At 47.4% G+C, this 18,360-nt stretch overlaps 1 protein-coding gene across 8 annotated transcripts in view; it reads right to left on the bottom strand.

The window, feature by feature from the left end:
* LOC135914201 (angiomotin-like) overlaps positions 1-18,360 on the bottom strand; it is a 130,896-nt gene that overhangs the window by 17,017 nt on the left and 95,519 nt on the right. For 5 of the 8 annotated variants that reach the window (XM_065446965.1, XM_065446949.1, XM_065446957.1 and 2 more), the window contains exons 2-3: positions 3,725-3,862; positions 1,968-2,395 (exon numbers count right to left, since the gene is read on the bottom strand). In XM_065446965.1, the coding sequence (XP_065303037.1) occupies positions 1,968-2,395; positions 3,725-3,862 (566 nt within the window). The other 3 variants (XM_065446970.1, XM_065446986.1, XM_065446995.1) reach the window with 3 other exon arrangements.

Genomic DNA, 18,360 nt, shown 5'->3' with positions numbered 1-18,360 from the left:
AGTACAGCACAACTTTCGGCGACTGTTCTTCCTGCCTCCCTTAGTAACGTACTGGGTTAGCCCACAATGTGCAATGTGTAGGAATTTACACCTGCTTTTTGTTTTGCGCACATTCACTGTCCATTGAGGATAATCAATGAAATCAAACAAACCATGAGAACAGTATGCTAAATAATAACTAAGCATGCACTGATAATGATGTGCATTATGAACTGATGATAATCTGCATGAAAATTAGACTATGTTGAACTCTAGCTAAGTTTCATTAGATAAAGGCTACAAATATGAGCCTGTTGTTACACTATGGGCAAGAAGCCCAACACCACATGGTGCAATATAATGCACAGCCATAAATAGACAGCCCAATCATAATTAGCACGCTATGTGGAGGCCACTCCACAGACACAGTGCTAGCAGTGTGAGCGATTCAGTGTTACGACATGAGCATTTAGCACAGTCACCATCAGCAAAGGAGGGCAACAAGCTAGAAATAAGACTAGAAGTCACAAACTGAGTGCGCAGGAGGCAGTGAAAATAAAAGCTGCACTTCGTACCCTACATTTCTTTTATTTGTTAACTAAGCAATGCAGGCAGAAAAAGCAGCAATGACAAAATGTCATGCTGCACACTACATTTTTTTTATTGCAAGCTGGAAACTGAAAATGTTTCAGGTTCCAGCGAGCTTTGAATATTATTCAAGTCAAAACATTACCATCATGATAACCACTGCCTCCCGGACTGCAATTTTTGTTCTCGCATAGCATGTGCATATCAATTTACAGACACAGTACCCTCATATTCCCACATTGTCTTCTTAATTCCTTAAGTGAAAGGAAGAAGCGTAAAAATATAAAGCCTCACATGTACTTCACACATGTGATAGTTCGAAACAGTATATGGGACAAACGAGGCACGCAAGTATAATCTTTCGTGAGCGTTATTGCAATAAGCATGAACTCTGGGTGAGAAGACTGTTTGAAACAGATTGTTAGGAAAATTTTGAAGAGCAATTTTGGAGAAAAGAGAGCATCAGCTCTATTGCACGAGCATTCATACAGTGCAAATGCAGGATTTTGTAAACCTGAACACCATTAAAATGGGATTGTACGAGCGGTAAAAATAACTACAAAGCTACACATGTTTGCTGCACATGTTTGTGTTGCCTCACATGAACTCTGCACAGACCTGATAAAACAGGTGCTTTAGAGTGCAACAGGGGAAAAGGAAAGCACTCTGCTTGTAGATCAAGGCCACACAGCTAAAGCACAACTGCCCAGAAAGGCTTTTTCTATTGTTTACTTGAGGCGAGTGGCGCGGCCAACACATTTTTATCCCAACATATTACTAGCAAAAGCAAGAGACACACACAAAAATAGCTGCCAATACAAATTTCTGGCTACTTTCCCATGTCCTGCAGTAAAACATGGCACACGAAATTTTAATATAAACCTAAAATTGGGAAACATCGGTCCACAACTCTACCAATTCGGAATGAATGATCCCAGTGCCCAGCTCACAGACTGCCACAGATGCCATATAGGCCTGTCAAATAATGCTGCATACTGATCCTGCATAACATACTGATACTGCATAGCATACTGCACTGCATAACATATTGATGCATACTGGTACTTCATTCGCAATACACAGATATAGTATAGAACTTGAAGCTACACACACACACAGAAGCCCAGTTTCGAAAATATTCAGTCATTCCCTTAATCGCAGTACATTGTGGCAGATTCCTTGCTGCAATTTCTAACTTGTAATCTGTCAATGCACCATAATCACCATCATCATGCCCCCCCCCTTTATTTAAGCCCACTCAATGCCCTCCAACTATTCTTGTCCCTGGATTGTGCAGCCTGCACACCGCACCGCCGACTCCAACAAAAAGACATGGTTGATGCCTCAGCTTGCTTCATGGCTTCAAAAGAGAAATAATGCACGCTACAAATGTAACTCACCGGGCTGAGGTCGTTGTGAGACTGGGAGAAGGAGAAGCTTCCCGTGGAGCCTTTGCGCACACATTGAGGGTCCTTGTGCACTTCTTTGGCAAGGTGCTTGAGCACTTCGGACTGGTCCAAGTAATGCTTAGGTATCTCGGTGATTTCACGCACTGGCGCATTTGCTGCTGGCAGCGATGCCATGCCCTTGACAGGACCGCTTTCTGGTGGCTTCCCATAGAATGGTGATGTGAAACCATCAATGGAGCTGTTGTTTCGAATCACAAGAGTGTTTGAACGTGAGCTGAGCTCATCCTCGGTGAGCGCCGTTTCCTCGCCCTGGGGTTCCTGCCGCTCCCCGCGTCTCAGGGCAAGTCGCTCCTCCGCACTCAAGTTCTCGTTCGATGTGGAGACATCTGTCTCACTCCCAGAGCAGCTCTGGCAGTAGCCTGCACAAAGACAGTTTTACTGTATTTACTGCCAGTACTTGACTTGGGCCTTAGCAGAGAAAAGGAGAAAGCTTAAGGAATATCACTGTATGTGGTGAAACAGCGTATCAATTTAGAGTTGAAAAGTAATTTCTTTTCTCTGTTCTTGTCCTCTCCTATTATATAGACACCTAATCGTATGTGCTCTAGAAAGGGAAGTGATAGTAAAATGAATTACCCAAAATCAGTACAAAAAGATACTCAATAATCAAACAGCATGACATTCAAATAAGGGTCAAATTTACTGAAATACCTGTTCCTTTTGCTTTAATTAGCATCAGTTGTTAATTTGTTAGCACCTACAGCTTACGGTGCGTCAATGCCAAAAGCCTTAGTTCACTACTGCACATATTCATGATGCCATATTATCAGGTTCCCTTTCTAGTTTTGCACAAGAAATAGAGAGTGCCATGTGCGCCTAGCATATGAACTACTGTAAAAGGAACATCTTGCTTTGAAAGTAAGCAGACCAAACATGCGCAGCTATTCACTACACAGTAAGTCTTATTAAATTAGCGACAAAATAAAAGGAGCATCAGTTTTATGTGATTCAACGATCATGCACAGCTAAGCGAAATTGAATAAAAATAATTTTGAATGGGAATCATAAGGACTGACCCAGCTATCCACACGAGGCAACACAAGGTATTATAATGGTGAAACAGTACACATAATGCAGACGAAAGCGTTAAAAGTCAATATAATTGTATGTCGCATATGAGGACAGCACATATTAAGCAAAACACAAAAAATGCATACAGTGTAGGATTTTCACGTCATTTCTGCGAGAACACATCACCGTCTCGGGCACTCAAGCAGATCCAAAACCCGAGAACCTGCTCCCGTGGGAGAAAAGCCACGATTGCTGGCACCACCCTGACACTAAAACAGTGCTTTTCATTTACACATCCCTCAGCTGATCCATCATGAGACATTTGTTTAACATTTTCATAAAAAATTTTGCGCAGCAAAGGTCGCTGTACGCAAAACTCTACACTTTAAACATTCAAGATGGGTACATCTTAACGTACCAAGGCTGCCCCGCTGGGCCATGTTGTACTGTAGATAATCGAGAAACTGCCCCTAAGTTCACACAACTGGCAAAAACGATTTAGGGCGACTCGCGGAGCTCAACGAGAAAGAGCCAAAGTCGCACTTTTGCGAAGACGCTCGCAGCCCCCGACAGCAATCGCTGCGGAGTACGCGCTAGCTAGGTTGAGCGTACGTGATCATCACGACGTTGTACTGTGAACATGACGGTACACGGTAATAAGCACGCGCAGTACTTACTCGATTGGTAGAACGGCGTTTGGCCATTGTTGGTGGCGTACGACGTGGAGGAGAGGGTGCTACGCACAGCTTTCATTTTCAAGCGTTGACTGATGTTGTAATAGTTCCCACTATCATCCGCTCGATCATTAGCGCATGCTGCAATAAAAGCAAAAGCACGCACACATAAGAATAACATGAATTAGAACACGTAATCGACAGCGCTGTTACCCCAAATCCAGAAACGTAATGCTGCAACAACGCGAATTGCAAATACGCTAACGATCGCTAGTTATCTCCAGAGTATGCCACTCAGATAAAGCAAGCCCTGATCGATGTCACTTATCACTGCGACCAAACCACAACAAAACGCAGGACGCGACACGAGCACTTTATCGTAGGAATGCGAGCCGTGTTGCTTGTGTAAGGGCCGCGAAGTTACGGCGTATCGCCGTGGCACATAACGCACACATAGGAACACACAGTCAATACTAACGCAAATGACAGTCAAAACCAGGTCGCAGAGGTAACACGCGGATTACACGCAAAAATATGACCCCCAACCGGGAATGCTTGCGTTGCCGAGACAGTGGAGGCCGCACAGTCTTCCTCAATGTATGAAACGCAGCACGTTCTGCTCCATTTTCGTTTCCCGCACGGGACACATACGGCCCGTATGTGCTTGACACAGAGCAGGACAAGAGCGATCGTCGCAGACACACCTCACAGAGGGCCCTTACGCACACTAGACGAATCGGCACAACATCCAAGGCATCCGGAGTCCGCTCGGGCGTCCACGATTACGTGCGCATTCTTCAGTCAACTGGCTTTAGGCCTATCCTCTTCGCTCGCGATGGGTGCTCCGGGGCCGCCGTAGCGCCTTCCGTCCCGTACTCGCCAAGCGGGCAACAGAACACCACTGATGCTTACCTTAAGCTGCAGAGTTGTTCGAAGGCTTGGGTCGCAGTCGTACGCGTTAGTCGGTTTCGCGAGAAAACTCAAAAATGAGAGCGCAGGAACGAAACGTGTTCGAGCAATAAAGCACACTAAAGACACGGAAAGAAAAGAAATGTTTGGAATTCGCCCACGGATAAACGCTTACGAGGAGGAAGGAAGCGCATTCTCTCCCTCTGGAATTTCAGGCTTAGCGGAGAGAGCAGCGGCTCCCGGAGAGTTGCATGCAGCGTTGTTTACCTTACAAAACCGGATAGTGCCTATTCTGCCGCTTTCTCCTACGCGACAGAAAATAGTTCTGCGTGTGAAACCTGAAATTCACGTTTATTCTGGCAGTATATACACAAAATAAATTAATCACCGTAAAATTACGCATACCCTCTCATAAATTTGCATTTATTGAACTTAAAGTAGTATGTTTGATCACGTCAGTCTTGCTCCAGCGCAACACGACGACGTCCGCGCGCGCTTTCGTTCTCTCCACATTGGCTCGACGGGGCGCGGACGACGCTGTAGGTTCCGTTACGCCGCATGGAACTCCCGATACGGAGTTTCGAGTCACGCGTCGGCGACTGACCAATGAAAGGGCGCTCAGCGTGTCTTGCTTTTGGTTTTCTTTTTTGCGCTTAAGGACTCCGCTGGGAGCTCCGCTGGCTAGCAAAGCAGATGGCTCGCGCGCGGTGACGCCGTAGTGGCTGCTAGTGCGCACAGAGGATGGGGAGTACCCCCTCCTCTCTTTCGGTGATTCTTGCGTTGTTTGCGACGACAAGAAGTTGGCTTCCTCGGAGTTCCAATAAGCTGAAGAAACCGTCAACTGCATGCAGCAATGTCTGAGCTCCGAATAGTCGCGTGTTCGGCTACGATAGTCATGTTTGGGGTATTTATCTGTACAACGGTGCCAGAAATAGAGGATTTTGTTGCAATGCATTTTTTACATGCCGCAGCACACTTACAATTTAATGAACGTAGTCGTCTTTAGCGCTTGAACAAAAGGCTGTCTTCTTTCAGTAGTATTGCTGCCAGTCCTAAGGTTTTTCACTAAATCGGTATGCTTTCACTTACCGGCGGATACAGAATGGGCATGACCCCCCCCCCTACCCTCTCGACATTCTCTGTATGCTTTGGTGATCCCCCTTCTCCACCCCTGCTTTCACTGGTGCCCGGTTTCAGTTCCATAAATGCAGTTGTGGTCTAAAATGATTAAAGTTATTTAATATAACTTTCTTAAATAGCAAACGGAGTATTGTGATCTCTTGAAGCGAAGGGCCGCCTCTTCAAGTAATCCACTTGAAGAAGAGCGTGAGCTATCCGCTACCGCTTCTTTTTTTTTTATGTACATTAAATCTTGCTAGACCCGGCCGCAGCTTGTCAAATCCCCTATTCATATATATATTCATATTCTCGTGCTGCAGGGAACTGCGAATCGCTGGCATAGCTTCCGCGATAATGCGCTTGCAACGACCTTGTTTAGCAGCTTGAATGAAGAGCACGTCGATTTCTTTTTTGTGCATAATGCGCGGAGGTATGTCTCCGGTATTAAATGAAAAGCACATCGAAACAAGCTTTCATAGCGGAGTTGCAATACGCGCGTGGAATACCTTTACCGTCTCTTCAAGGAGGAAAAATGTTAGCAGTCACTCGAAAAGCGTTACATTTTTGCAAGCGGAATAAAACAATCACGACGGCCGCTCTCCGAGCCTATAGGTGCTTTATCTCTCAAGCTCATAAGGAAAAGCTACGTCGATGGAGTAGAGGATTTACGTGCTAAGTATCCGAATCGATGTGTGCTTATCATTCCTTCGCCTATAGCGTAACGTCGTTGTAAACAGTTCTGCGTTTTATGCGGTACCCACATACCTTCCAGGTGACACTGACACTAACGGGAACATGGTCCATGGTTTATTGTACGCAAACATGCACGGCACACTTAAAAACACCCGGATGTAGAAAATGCAATATGCCAGGCTCTTTCATAACGGAATAGTTCTGTGAAGGGGTTCGACATAAGTGGTATCTCGTTAAACCGAGGACCTGAAAATGTAGTGATAGAAGACACACGCGGGAACAGGCCGTCATGAAGAAGGGGCAGACCACAGGCAGGTAATCATTGTGTTTTTTCCGGGCGTGAAATAAGCCCGCGAATACGCGGGACTGGCCACTCGAGGCACTTTGCGTGTATTCGCGGGCTTCTTTCATGCTCGGAAAAACACTTTTATGTCGCACGTATTGAGCAACTGAAAGCTGTATCGGGAGTTTCCCATGTTGCTCTACAGTTTTCTCATTGACAATTTTCATCTAATTAAAATGTTTGAGAAGTTAACCAATAGATTAATTAATTAATTAATTAATAAGCTTTATTATGTGCTTAGGCGGAATGCAAGAAATAATCTGAGTATCTCCAAGCGACGGCAACCATTACCTCGGTTCTGTCCAGCTACGTGGCCTTTGCATATTTTAAAATCTTGGCACATGATAGCTGAGACAGCTTGCATAAACATAAAGGGGGTAAATGTACCGTGAAGTGCAGACAGATCAGGTAGCGCCATCATGGAATGTTCGTTTTCCTCCAATTCACAGAAACAGACTACAGGAGAAATCTGCAGTATGCTGAGCAATCGGCTTTTCGTTTCATGTAAACGTGCAACATCTCTCTCTCTCTCGCGAGCGTTTAAGCAACTCTCCTCGCTTGCATATCGCGGTACCCCGGAGACCGCTCCGCCACATGTGTGCAGCGGTGCTGGTTACATAGTAAGCTTTGTTGTATCTCCTGCAATTGGAAAACTGTTTCAATACCCCGTTCGCGATTTCCCCGAAAAGAGGACGCGAAACAGCTTATTTCTCTATTTTCCTCGCCTACTTTCTTCCATTCCTTCTACTGGGGAGGAATGACGTCAGAGTCATTTTCTCCTCGTCATCACTCACCGCGTAATACGAAGTGTATAATCGTGCACTCAACGGGAAGCCGCGCTTGAAGTGCGCGAACCTATGACGAGAAAGCTCGAAATGTGCTCGAGGAGATGCGACATAATAATGTCAATTGTTTCTGTTGGTGTGTGTGTGTTGGGGGGGGGGGGGGATTTATCGAGAATACCAGTGATCATTCCTTGCCAGGTGCGCTCGTTCGAGTGGCAACCCTTTCGCAAGCGCGTTCCGTTAGGCTATCTGTAGAGCCGGCAGATATCATTGTGCTGGCTTATCTCGTGGAATGCCGTTCCATGGAATCTTTGGCTATCATTACGCGTTGTCCTGCAAACGCTCTGGTACCACGTGTCTGGACAAGTGCTCAGTTCCAGTTTAAGCATGTAAATAGAAAGAACGCAATATCTTAAGCTCTGAATCGGGTACACTAAACAATACCACAAATTTTGAATGTGACTGATTTTCAGGTTGAGCGCCTTTCCTCGTCGATATGATTTATTAAGGAATCGAAAAGTCCATCCAAGGGTGCAGCTCGAGAAATCCCAAAGAAGAAAACACTTAAGCTATTGTTGACTTCAGCCATGCTCTCGTATCAACATCGTACCGTGGTTGGTTGGTTAGTTCGTTACGGTGTTTGTCCGCTTACACCAACGGCTCGATGAGAATGGGGGCGCCAACATTTTTTTCTGCTTTTGCTGTTTTAATTATGCGTAGGTGGGTTGGGGGAGCTTGAGCGGACGAGGGAATAGTCGCGTATATTTCAATTCAACGGGCGGAGGTGGAGTTAGGAATGGGTGCTTGCTAGAGGAACGTGGGCAGGGCGAGGTATACTTGCCGACCGCGTGGACCGTCGTATAACCGCTCAAGGCAAACACTTGAATTATCCACAAGAGAAGCCAGTAGAACACCGGCGTCCTCAGGTGACCTTGATCGGGTTTGGCATTGCAAATGAGCAAAGGTCGGTGCTTAGATAAAGCAAATCAGGCGATCGTGTCTGCAATCAACCGGTGAATGCGAGGGGGCCAGGTTGCCCCCAAGCTACAACCTGCAGCTTTTTCACCTGGCCATCCTCGCAACTTTGTTGCAGAACAAATTCAACTCAATTAAGAAATTGCACCTGTGTATGCCGCGAGAACAGCTGAAATTTCGAACGAGGGCCCTCACGCCTTTATGTAGTCTCGGAGTAGCTGCAGCCTCTTCTTGCTAACAAATATGATACCGCCTGCAACAGAGAAAGAGACAAAAAAAAAAAAGTGGCTCGTGGGTTCTTGGGAAACGCTGGGCACATATAGCTGCCACATCCACGGCGCCTAAGAAAAAGGGGAAAGAGAAGTAAAGAGGCAGGTGTCGCGACGTATACTTAGGGTATTTTCTTTTCGGGTAAAACCCGGTGGTTCCCGCTTCTTCAACCCCCAACAAGTGTTTCGAAAGTCGGGTTCAAGTCGATTTCTCTACTGTGTTCTGCGCTTCTGTAACGTGTAGAAATGAATGCAGGCGGCAAAAAAAAAGAAAAAAAAAAGAAACGAATGAAGGCACCTCGCTGTGTGTAAGCACATGGTCAAGTTATAGTATTATTAATATTATTCAGGTATGAATACATGTGATATGTTTCCTTTTTCACTAAACAGTCAACCGGAAACAGGCATATAGTGTAATGTATGCAATGCCTGCCGGCCTTGAGTAAACGAAAAACTTGTTACCCTCTCAGTATTAGCCGCGCCTATGCATGAATGCGACGATGGCGCATTGCGGCGTGTGTTTCCTGAACGTATGTACATACGTCGCACGTGCAATGCTTGTAAACGGCGTTAGTGCGCTCGGAAGCGAACGCAGCGCTGACTTTGTCAGAACAGTTTTCCCAGCAAATGTACTGTCAAAAGCCCGACAGCTGCAGGTTTACGTAAGTGAAACAGAAATGCTCAAATTGCAACCGATAATGCACGTTCCGCTTGTTTATGTGACTATTTGCGTACCAAAGGAGACCGTTGCCCGAGTTTAATGGTTTGCTGAAGTCATCGGGAAAACGCCGAGCTTTTTGGCAGCGGACAACTAAAACCGCGAGTTGGCGCACGGAAATCGCCCTTGGCGGACGCTGCATGGCCGAGCCAATGCGAGAGAGCCTCTGCTGCAGGAAGGGTAGACACAGCTTGCCTCCTCGTTTCGAAGAATTTTATTTGGTCCCATCTCTTCTGTTACTAAGGCGTTTCTTCTTCTTCTTGTTAATTCCTACCGAAGAACGTTCTCCGGATGGTGCATGAACAAAAGAAAATTCCAGTGAGACATGGTGAGGGTTTTTTTTTTTCATTTTGGTTTACGACTTACCATACCTGCTGCTTAGCTTCAGAGGCCTGACACCTTCTTGGTCGCTTTGGCCGCGCGTGGCCGAAGGGATGGATATATACAGGGTGTTTCAGCGAACGCTTTCAAAAATCTTTAAAAGTTGCCTGTGGCAGATATCACAATTCTAGTTCATGAGCTTGTCTTACTCGAAGCGGTGGACACTACTAGCACAAAAAATTGAAATGCGAAATCGAGTAATTAACAAGAATGCAATAATTCACCTTTTAGCTAATTATCTTATCATCCATACTGCAATTTGCAAATTCTAGGAGTGGACTTTGCAAGGCGGATCCACTTGGAACGAATATAAATTCCCGAACTTTGCGGAGAAATGCATTGCCGTTCCAGTTACTTCTGTGCTTCAGTGCATGAAACGACGTTTTGTCAACAAATTAACTGGAACGCGAATGCATTTCTTCGCAAAGTTCGGGAATTTATATCTCGAAACTGGTGTCATATTGTCCACGGCTAGACTTTGTAAATTGCAGCATGGGCCTTATGTAAATAAGTAAAAACTTAATTAGTGAATTTTTAGTAATTAGTCGATTTATATATATATATATATATATAAGAGAAGTAGATTGCTGGTCCCTGCATTGTAGCTGTCTAGCGCGGTCTGCTGAGACTTGAACGGGAGTCAGCAGTGATCGGACACGGAAGTAGGGGAGTAAAAGGACAGGGACAGAGGGTAACAGAGGGGAGAGAGTAAAGGAGAGACCCGTTTACGTATTTACAACAGAGCGACCAGGTCATACCGTAAAGAATTAGCCTTCGCATCGTTAGCTTTTGAGGGGCTTATGGGATCCAAAGCTAAATCAGAAAGTCACAATGTCATTGTGACTTACAGCCAAGGAGGAAGCAATTAGTTGTTTATTTACCATACATACCAAACAAACAAAGGGAAACAAATTAACTTCGAACCGCACCGTAAATGTCTGGCGCGGTCGGCTGACACCCGAACAGCGGTCAGTAGAGGAAGTGGGAGCAGGGACGTGTGCTCTACATATCCGCGACTGCGACTGCCTTTCGACAGGACGAGCGCGCCGCTTTTCCCTGCAGCCCACTCGTCCATCGTAAAGCATGCTCTTACGGCCCTGCTTGACTTCTGCAATGCGACGCACTTGAGAGCGCGGCTCTGAGCCCCGCACTCGCTTCTTCTTCTTTTATCATTATTATTTTTTTACCACCTTCTTCCGGTCTCTCTCTCTCCTTCATCTTTTTCTCTCCATACCCCTTTCCCCGTGCAGTGCTGTTGAGGTGTTCTCCCGTGAGAGACAGTTTCTCTTTAAAATCACTTCACACACGCACACTGTAAAATACAGGGCGCGAGGATAACGCCAGGGACTGCGTTCGCAACTTTTCGACATAGGAAAGCACCAGCGCTGTGCGCTCCGCTCCGGTACCGTTCCATTCAAGACGGCGAGGAAAGTGAGCCGGAAAATCGCCTTTCTGCGACGTGCAAACAACCGCGAAAGAGCCCGGGTGCGCAAGATGAGTGGGCGCACAGAGTTTCCCTTGTTTACACACGCCAGACACGCCTGTTTTATACAAACACTCTCAGAGAGTAAGAGTGGATGAGAGAGAGAGAGACCTTACTTCTGATTGACCGCTGCCGTAGACATGCTAGGCCATCGTCGTGGCGCTGAGTTCATTCTTCTTTTTTTTTTTTTTTGTCTGGACTGGGCCGATCTCTCTGCCTTTTTTTACAAATAAAATTCCCCGTTCTTTCGTTCATCCCTTCGCTGCGCTCACGACATCAGTTCAGCGCTCCCGCCCGCTAATTTTTGTACTCAGACGTACGTAGCACCAACAGTCATTGAGATGGAACAAAGCGGACATTCGTTTCGCAGTGCAGTCAACGCGTGACGCCGTTGCGACTAGAGCAAGGGTGGATTCCGACTCGTACCGGAAGAAAGCTACGGATAAAGTTTAAAGAGAAAAAGACCCGCAACTTCAGACGGGACTTCTGAAGTCGCGATTCTTTTCCTCTTTACACATGTCGGACCAACTGGCCCAAAGTTCCCCCCTCTTCTACCGCCGATAATGTTCGGAGGCCGGTCATTGAGGTGTACCGTAGATGGCCGTAGGAGGGCCTGTATAAGAACGCTCAAGAGAAGCCGGGGAAGCCACCTACGCATTTACGCTATACAGCCTTGGCCGCCACACGTATAGATGTAAGTTTCCGTTGTTTATGAGCCTGGGAGAACCGGTGAAGTATGTGGATCTTTCTTTCGATCTTTTTTTGTTTCTATCGCATCCTCGACTCCAGGTGCGCGCAGGGAACTCTGGAGTACGTGGGTGGCAGTGTGCGTAAGCAACGGCCACAGACGTCGCAGGCCTTTGCAAACAGGGTTATCGCCCGCGTACCCTCGGTGTGCTGTTCGGCGCTATCTTGTTTATTTGTTGCTTCACTGCTCATGGTATGTTGAGCATTCTATTGCAATCAATAGAATGATCATTCTGTACACATACGTATCCACAGCACACTGCATGCAGTAGCACATAAAGAAGCAGAAACAAGAACAAAGGTATAAAGACGTAACGGAAAGCTGCGGTGAACGTAATAAGCAGAACGTCTTATTTTTTACAGCGAAGCTGTTAGCCTTATAGTTGGTCGGGATTTTCGTGGCGTGCTCACCTACAAAACAGCAGCTGGGAAAGGGTTTGAGTTTCCGCGTAATAGAATTGTTTTCTCGCATATTCGAATTACAATCCGATGCTACCATGTCTGTAGGTTGTATGCAAGTCGTACTTTACGAATTTTGTGTCGCAGTTTAGTTTGAGAAATTCAATTAGCTCGATAACGCACTTGCGCCAGGCGGAAGGCCTACAAGAATGGCGATGCATGACTCACTTCCGCGCACGCCCATGCACGCGTGACGAAGGTGTGCGCACAATGTATCCGTCCTTGACGCGTGGGCGCTCTGCCCCGCTGCATCTGTCGCACAGCGTGTGCCGCGACCGTAATCGATAATGTGACGAACACTGTCCAACAAACGTACTGCCACGGCAGCTGGAAAAGGGGTTTGTGTTTGAGTTGCCACGTAACATAACCATGTTCTCTCGTATATTCGAATTACACTCCGACGCTATCATCTGCTATCATGTCTGTAGGTTGTATGCAAGTCGTACTTTACCAATTTTGTGTCGCAGTTTATTTTGAGAAATTCAATTAGTTAAATAACGCACTTGCGCTAGGCAGAGGGCCTACAAGAGTGCAGAATGAATGGACCTCAAACGGCAGCTGAAAAGGGGATTTGTCTTTCAGTTTCTGCGTAACATAACCATTGTGTACACTGTATATATTGGACATCATTTTATATAATCTGTAAGGCTGAAGAATGACACTGGAAAATCCCGTCGCCATCGCGTGTCTCGGAGCCAGAAGAAGGTCGTCACGCTAGAAAGCGATGTCGCCATTGCGTCTCGCGTAGTCAGTTCGCCTATCAGAGTGGGTACGTGCCTGCAGATCACAAGGTTCTACATCTACGTCTAGCTGAGCTATCGTTGCTACCGCTGTGTATATGACTGTCACTTGACGAGTCCAATAAACCTCGTCGTAATTGTGACAATTACTTTTATGTGCACCTGCAGGTGCGTTTCCCTTGGTCTGTGTGGTTATATGTGAGTGAGTGTGGACTCGAACATTTCTTTGAAAATACTCCGTACTTTGTACATATTATCGTCCTGGTGGAATTGTGCCGTCATTGTGATTCAGTGTTCGCATCGTCTTTTGTTGAAATAAGCTTTTCTAAACAACATAATTATGTTTTCTCGTATGTTCGTATTATAATCCGAAGCTATCATGTCTGCAGCTTGCGTGTAAGTCGTAATTTACGCATTTTTTCTGACGCAATTTACTTTAAAAAATTAATTGAGCAATAAGGCACTTGCGCTTGGCGGAGGGCTAAAGAATAGTGATGTACGCCGTACTTCCGCACACGTGCGTGAGCGCGTGACGTACAGTCAACCACAAAATTTTACGGGACGCGAAATCCGAGAGAACTCTGAATATCTGCGCAGCCTCACAACGCAGCCTAGTAATCGCATTTGCAACCTCTACCAGTACATGTGAACAACGTTGCGATTTTCGGTTTTACTGACTATACCGTTACAGACTGCTCCGAAATTGAAAGTTTTCTGAGATCCCGCGGTCCGTAAACTTTTGTGGTTGACTGTACGTCGCTTGTGGTGGTACTGCATGTGCGACGTTGTCTAACGTCAGTTGGGGTGTGGTACTTATTTAACCTCCGCACTAGCTTCCCTGTACATCCACTTTCACCGGATGGAATGGAGACGGACTTTTTAAAATTAATTTCATAATTGTTACATTTTAATCTCATTGACAAGACATTCTCGTACCTATAAGAGGCTGAAATTCGCGTACCTAATTATTCAATCTCGTAAACGTCCTCAAAGCTACACCAGTCCACCGTGCACCACCACGAGCACCAGAAAATCGATTAATCATTATCTGTCGAAGCCGAATTTACTCAAACGAGGCAATGCAGCAGTCATATTCGAAACGCCAATCAAAGTGTTCTTCGGAGCTCGATTGTAACGTCACAGAAGAACACTTGCTCTAATTGTAGGCTGTATTAGCGATCACATTAGAGTGCCTCTGCCGCCATCGGTGGAAATATGAACGTACAGAAATTTGCCGCGAACATACTTTCCACAAGCGCTGCTTCAAGTAGCTGTAAATATAAAGAAACAAACAGTCCGCCAAAGCGGCTCATGACGATAAACGCATACATAATTTATATTCTGTGCCTGGCGCAGCGGTTCATTACTATATTTAGTTTCTTTTTAAATTCTAAGGCGTGGATATCTGATTGCTTTATTGCTTATGCGGTGCACGGCTCAATTGCTTTGTAACCTCGATGGAAATTCGTCGTCCGTGTTCGAAGCGAGAAACCACACGATCGGCGGGATAAATTATGGGACATTTAGGTCTTTTTACATTAATATCCGCGCCACCTATCGCTTCTGTATAACTGCGTTGTCCGCTGACCGCTCAGTATACTAAATCGATAAATAAAAGGTTGGATATATGCAAGAAAACAAGCGTCAAGAGAAAAATAGGCAGTGTCATTTCTGTTTCACAAACGTCCGTGCACTTTTCAAAAAGCACGGTGGAGTATTTGGCGTGCTCCATAAATAACGCCTTGGTTCTGTCCTAATATCGATGACACTTTCTCCATAAAGTTCCACGTGAATCAGTGACAACTGTTATTTTAATGTGTGTGATTCGACGTAGAATATTAGCAATGAATCGGGAAGTATGTAAGTGCGATCCCATACAATGCGTGCAATGCTACACATATTAGCAATGCATAGCGATGTAGGAATGTTGGGTTAGATCTTCCATTTTGTCTCTCGCAAGCAGTTAACTTCAATATTCCTGTCTCTGGAAAAGCATCACCTTAACAGCGTCACTTTTCCACAAAACAGACTGGTGCAAACAGAAATGCACGACAGGTCATGTGCGCCTTCTCTCGTGTCGTGCGTTTCTTTGCGCTAAGAAAAAAACTATTAGCTGAAGTTCATCACGCATGTAAGGACCTCGTTTGTCTGCTTCACCCCCTCGCACCTCGCCTTGTCGGACGATGCGATCACACCGAAGACCTCGCGCCGAAGTCTGCCCTCGTCACGCGCACACCCCCAGAGAGCGGGGCTCTCCTTCCTTCTCGGATACGCTTGCGTGCCGCAGGCTGCAGCGTCGTCAGTTTCGTTCAATCGTCGGACACACGCCTCGCATTCCTTGATGCGGCACGGGTAGGCGGACGGGACGGGGCACATTACGACCTGGCGCTCCCTGGTGGATATGAATAGAACAACGCCGCGCAGCGGGACGAGCAAGCCGAGCCACAGGACGCAGCGGCAGCGGCGTGGAGCGTGTGCCAACGCTCGGCCGTCGCCGTAACAGCATGAGAGAGGTGGGGGGAAAGGAGCGGGCAGAGCGGCGGCTACGGCGGCAGCTGCGCGAGGAATGCGGTTGCCGCCCGTAGGAGAGAAGCGGGCGCAGCAGCCGCCGCTGCTTTCCGAGGAACCCGCGGGAGACGCGACCGGCGCGGCACGCAGGAATTCCCCTCGGGGCCTTTGTGTGAAAGCGCGCGCCAAGAAGGAGCAGCCGCAAGCCCCCGACGTCGTGGAGTGTGTGCGTGCGTCGTTGAACTGGAATGCTGTCGCCCCCCCCCCCCTCTCTCACACCACGCCGCCGCCGCTCCGCCCTTCGAGGCAGCGGCATGCAGCGGAGCGGTGGCAGCCGGAGGAGGGCTCACGCGCTCAGTGCAGCAGCCGAGGTGGCGCCGCCGGACGGGGACGCGAGGCGCGCGGCAGAAGGCAGGCGATGCCATGCGCATCTGCCGTGGCTGGTTGTTTGCCACGTATCATTCATAGGGCGCGGGAACGGGCAACAACAAAAACCACATTCGGCAAGCAAGGTGTCCGAGGGGGTTTGTGGACGGTTCGGCGTCGATCTTTCTGCTATCCCATGGGCCGGCAGACTGCGGCTGCTGTTGCATTGCCAAAGAAGAACAAAAAAAGGAATTCGCGCGTCTCTTCGAGCGCTCACCCGCTCGCTGTTGACCTGCCGTCGACGCCACCAATATACGCGCTGCCTGGCACGCGGCGACGAGTAGTCGGCGGAAGGGATCAGTGCCGGGCCACCCTATGAAATAAAGAAAGGATGTCGCCGGGAAGTGGACGGAGGTCGCTGTTCTCTTTCAGGACCGCGAGTCGCGCGCGGCGTCTTGCATCAGGACATGCGGGTTAAGTCACACGTACGCACACCACTGGCGCCGTGGCAGCCAGTGCGTTTGTTTGCTTGTTTTGCCCGTTTTCTTCCATCCGCTTCGTCCATTCCGCCGAGGTAGCTGGCTCTGCGATCACGGCGTGCGCTTGTGTTGCGTGCTGCCGGGGAAGTTTTCCGTTGCTCCAAATATGCGTGAGCCCGCGCGGAATGCGGGGATACCAGGACGCGTTGCTCGAAGCGCGGGTAACTGATATCTATTTTTCGAGCCGCAAGGGCGAGCTCGTTAGCGCGCCTTCGTGATCAGCCGATCGGGAGATCGAGTCACGCAGCCTTCGATCCGGGCGCTGGCCCCGGGGGCAAAGTGGACGTACAATTCAGCCAAGCTGAAGAGCGGGGGTCAGGCGCCACGCTCCGCTCATGAGATGCGAGTAAGAAATGCCCAGTAAGGAGGCTAAGGGACTCAACGCCGCACCTGGTCTATCCGGGGCTTGCGCCACGGTCAGCTTCATTTTTTTGCGCACCGTGTGAACGAGAAGCTCATGCAGAACACTTCGCTCTCATCACTACAACCGTCAATAAAAACGCTCACGTTCGTACTTTTGGTGGCCTGTGATTTGGGAAGTGCGCGCAACAACCATTCAATCGATGTAACTTGCAGATTTAGAGACAGTAATGAAAGCATAGGAACCACAGACCGTAGCTACTATTTGTAGGTCTGCACGAAAATTTGAAATGTGCACTTCAACAGCGGTCATGCCATGCTGAATACGCCGGCTGTCGTCAGGTCACTGAAGCAACGTTTTTTTTTTTGTGTGTGTGTGTGTGTGTCAGTAAGTAAGAGGGATGCTACCTAGGAAGCGTAGATGCATGGCTGCGCTGGACGTCTATCTAGACGTCTCCCACACACGAATGTGAAATGCGTCCTCCGTATAAAGGACAAGAGCGTACGCCTTGCGCCGTGGCTCATTTGATGGGAACCTTTCGCAGCGCTCGCTGTATAAAATTCCGGATGTGTCGTCAATTCTTCAAGTCTTTCATTGACCTTCTAGTGATGATCTTTTCGGATGTACAAATATTCTTGGTCATTCTTCCGCCTGTCACCTTTCCTTAAAGGTTCACTGAAGACCCCATGGTTAGTCATTTCATCTTTCTATTCCCTCTTTCCCGTCCCCCGGAGTATCGTAGCCAACCGGACGCATTTTTAGCTAAAATCCCTGAATTCTCTCTTTGTTTTCTCTTCCTCCTTCAGCGGAAAGAAAGAACTTATTAGCGAACATAAATGATGGCGCGCACTTCTCTTTCATGTTGATAACGCAGTTGTCCGTGACGTCATGGGTGAAAATAAAATATCGCAGTATTTTATACTTGGTTACTTTTCGTGCGGGAAAAGTCAACAAGTCACCATGTTTTGCTTCCGTGTACCTTCGAATAATATGTAATTTGTTTTCACCCCAAATGTCAGGCAGTTTACTAGCCTTTGCCAGGCGAGTTCTATGACGTCGCGGAAAACCGGTACGGGAATTTTCGAGACGACGTCGCCACATGCCTTTACTGTTTACGTCCTTCTTGGCATACCAAGCTCCCACTCACGACAAGACTGCGTGACCTGTTTGCTATTCTGAAAGCGTTATCTGCAGCGATGTGGCATAAATTAATGCTTCTCTTTAGCGCGTCATTAGTGCTATGT

The sequence above is a fragment of the Dermacentor albipictus genome, chromosome 1, assembly GCF_038994185.2.
Source record: "Dermacentor albipictus isolate Rhodes 1998 colony chromosome 1, USDA_Dalb.pri_finalv2, whole genome shotgun sequence".
Taxonomy (NCBI): domain Eukaryota; kingdom Metazoa; phylum Arthropoda; class Arachnida; order Ixodida; family Ixodidae; genus Dermacentor; species Dermacentor albipictus.
The sequence above is the reverse complement of the archived record's forward strand: the minus strand, read 5'-3'. Positions and strand labels throughout refer to the sequence as shown.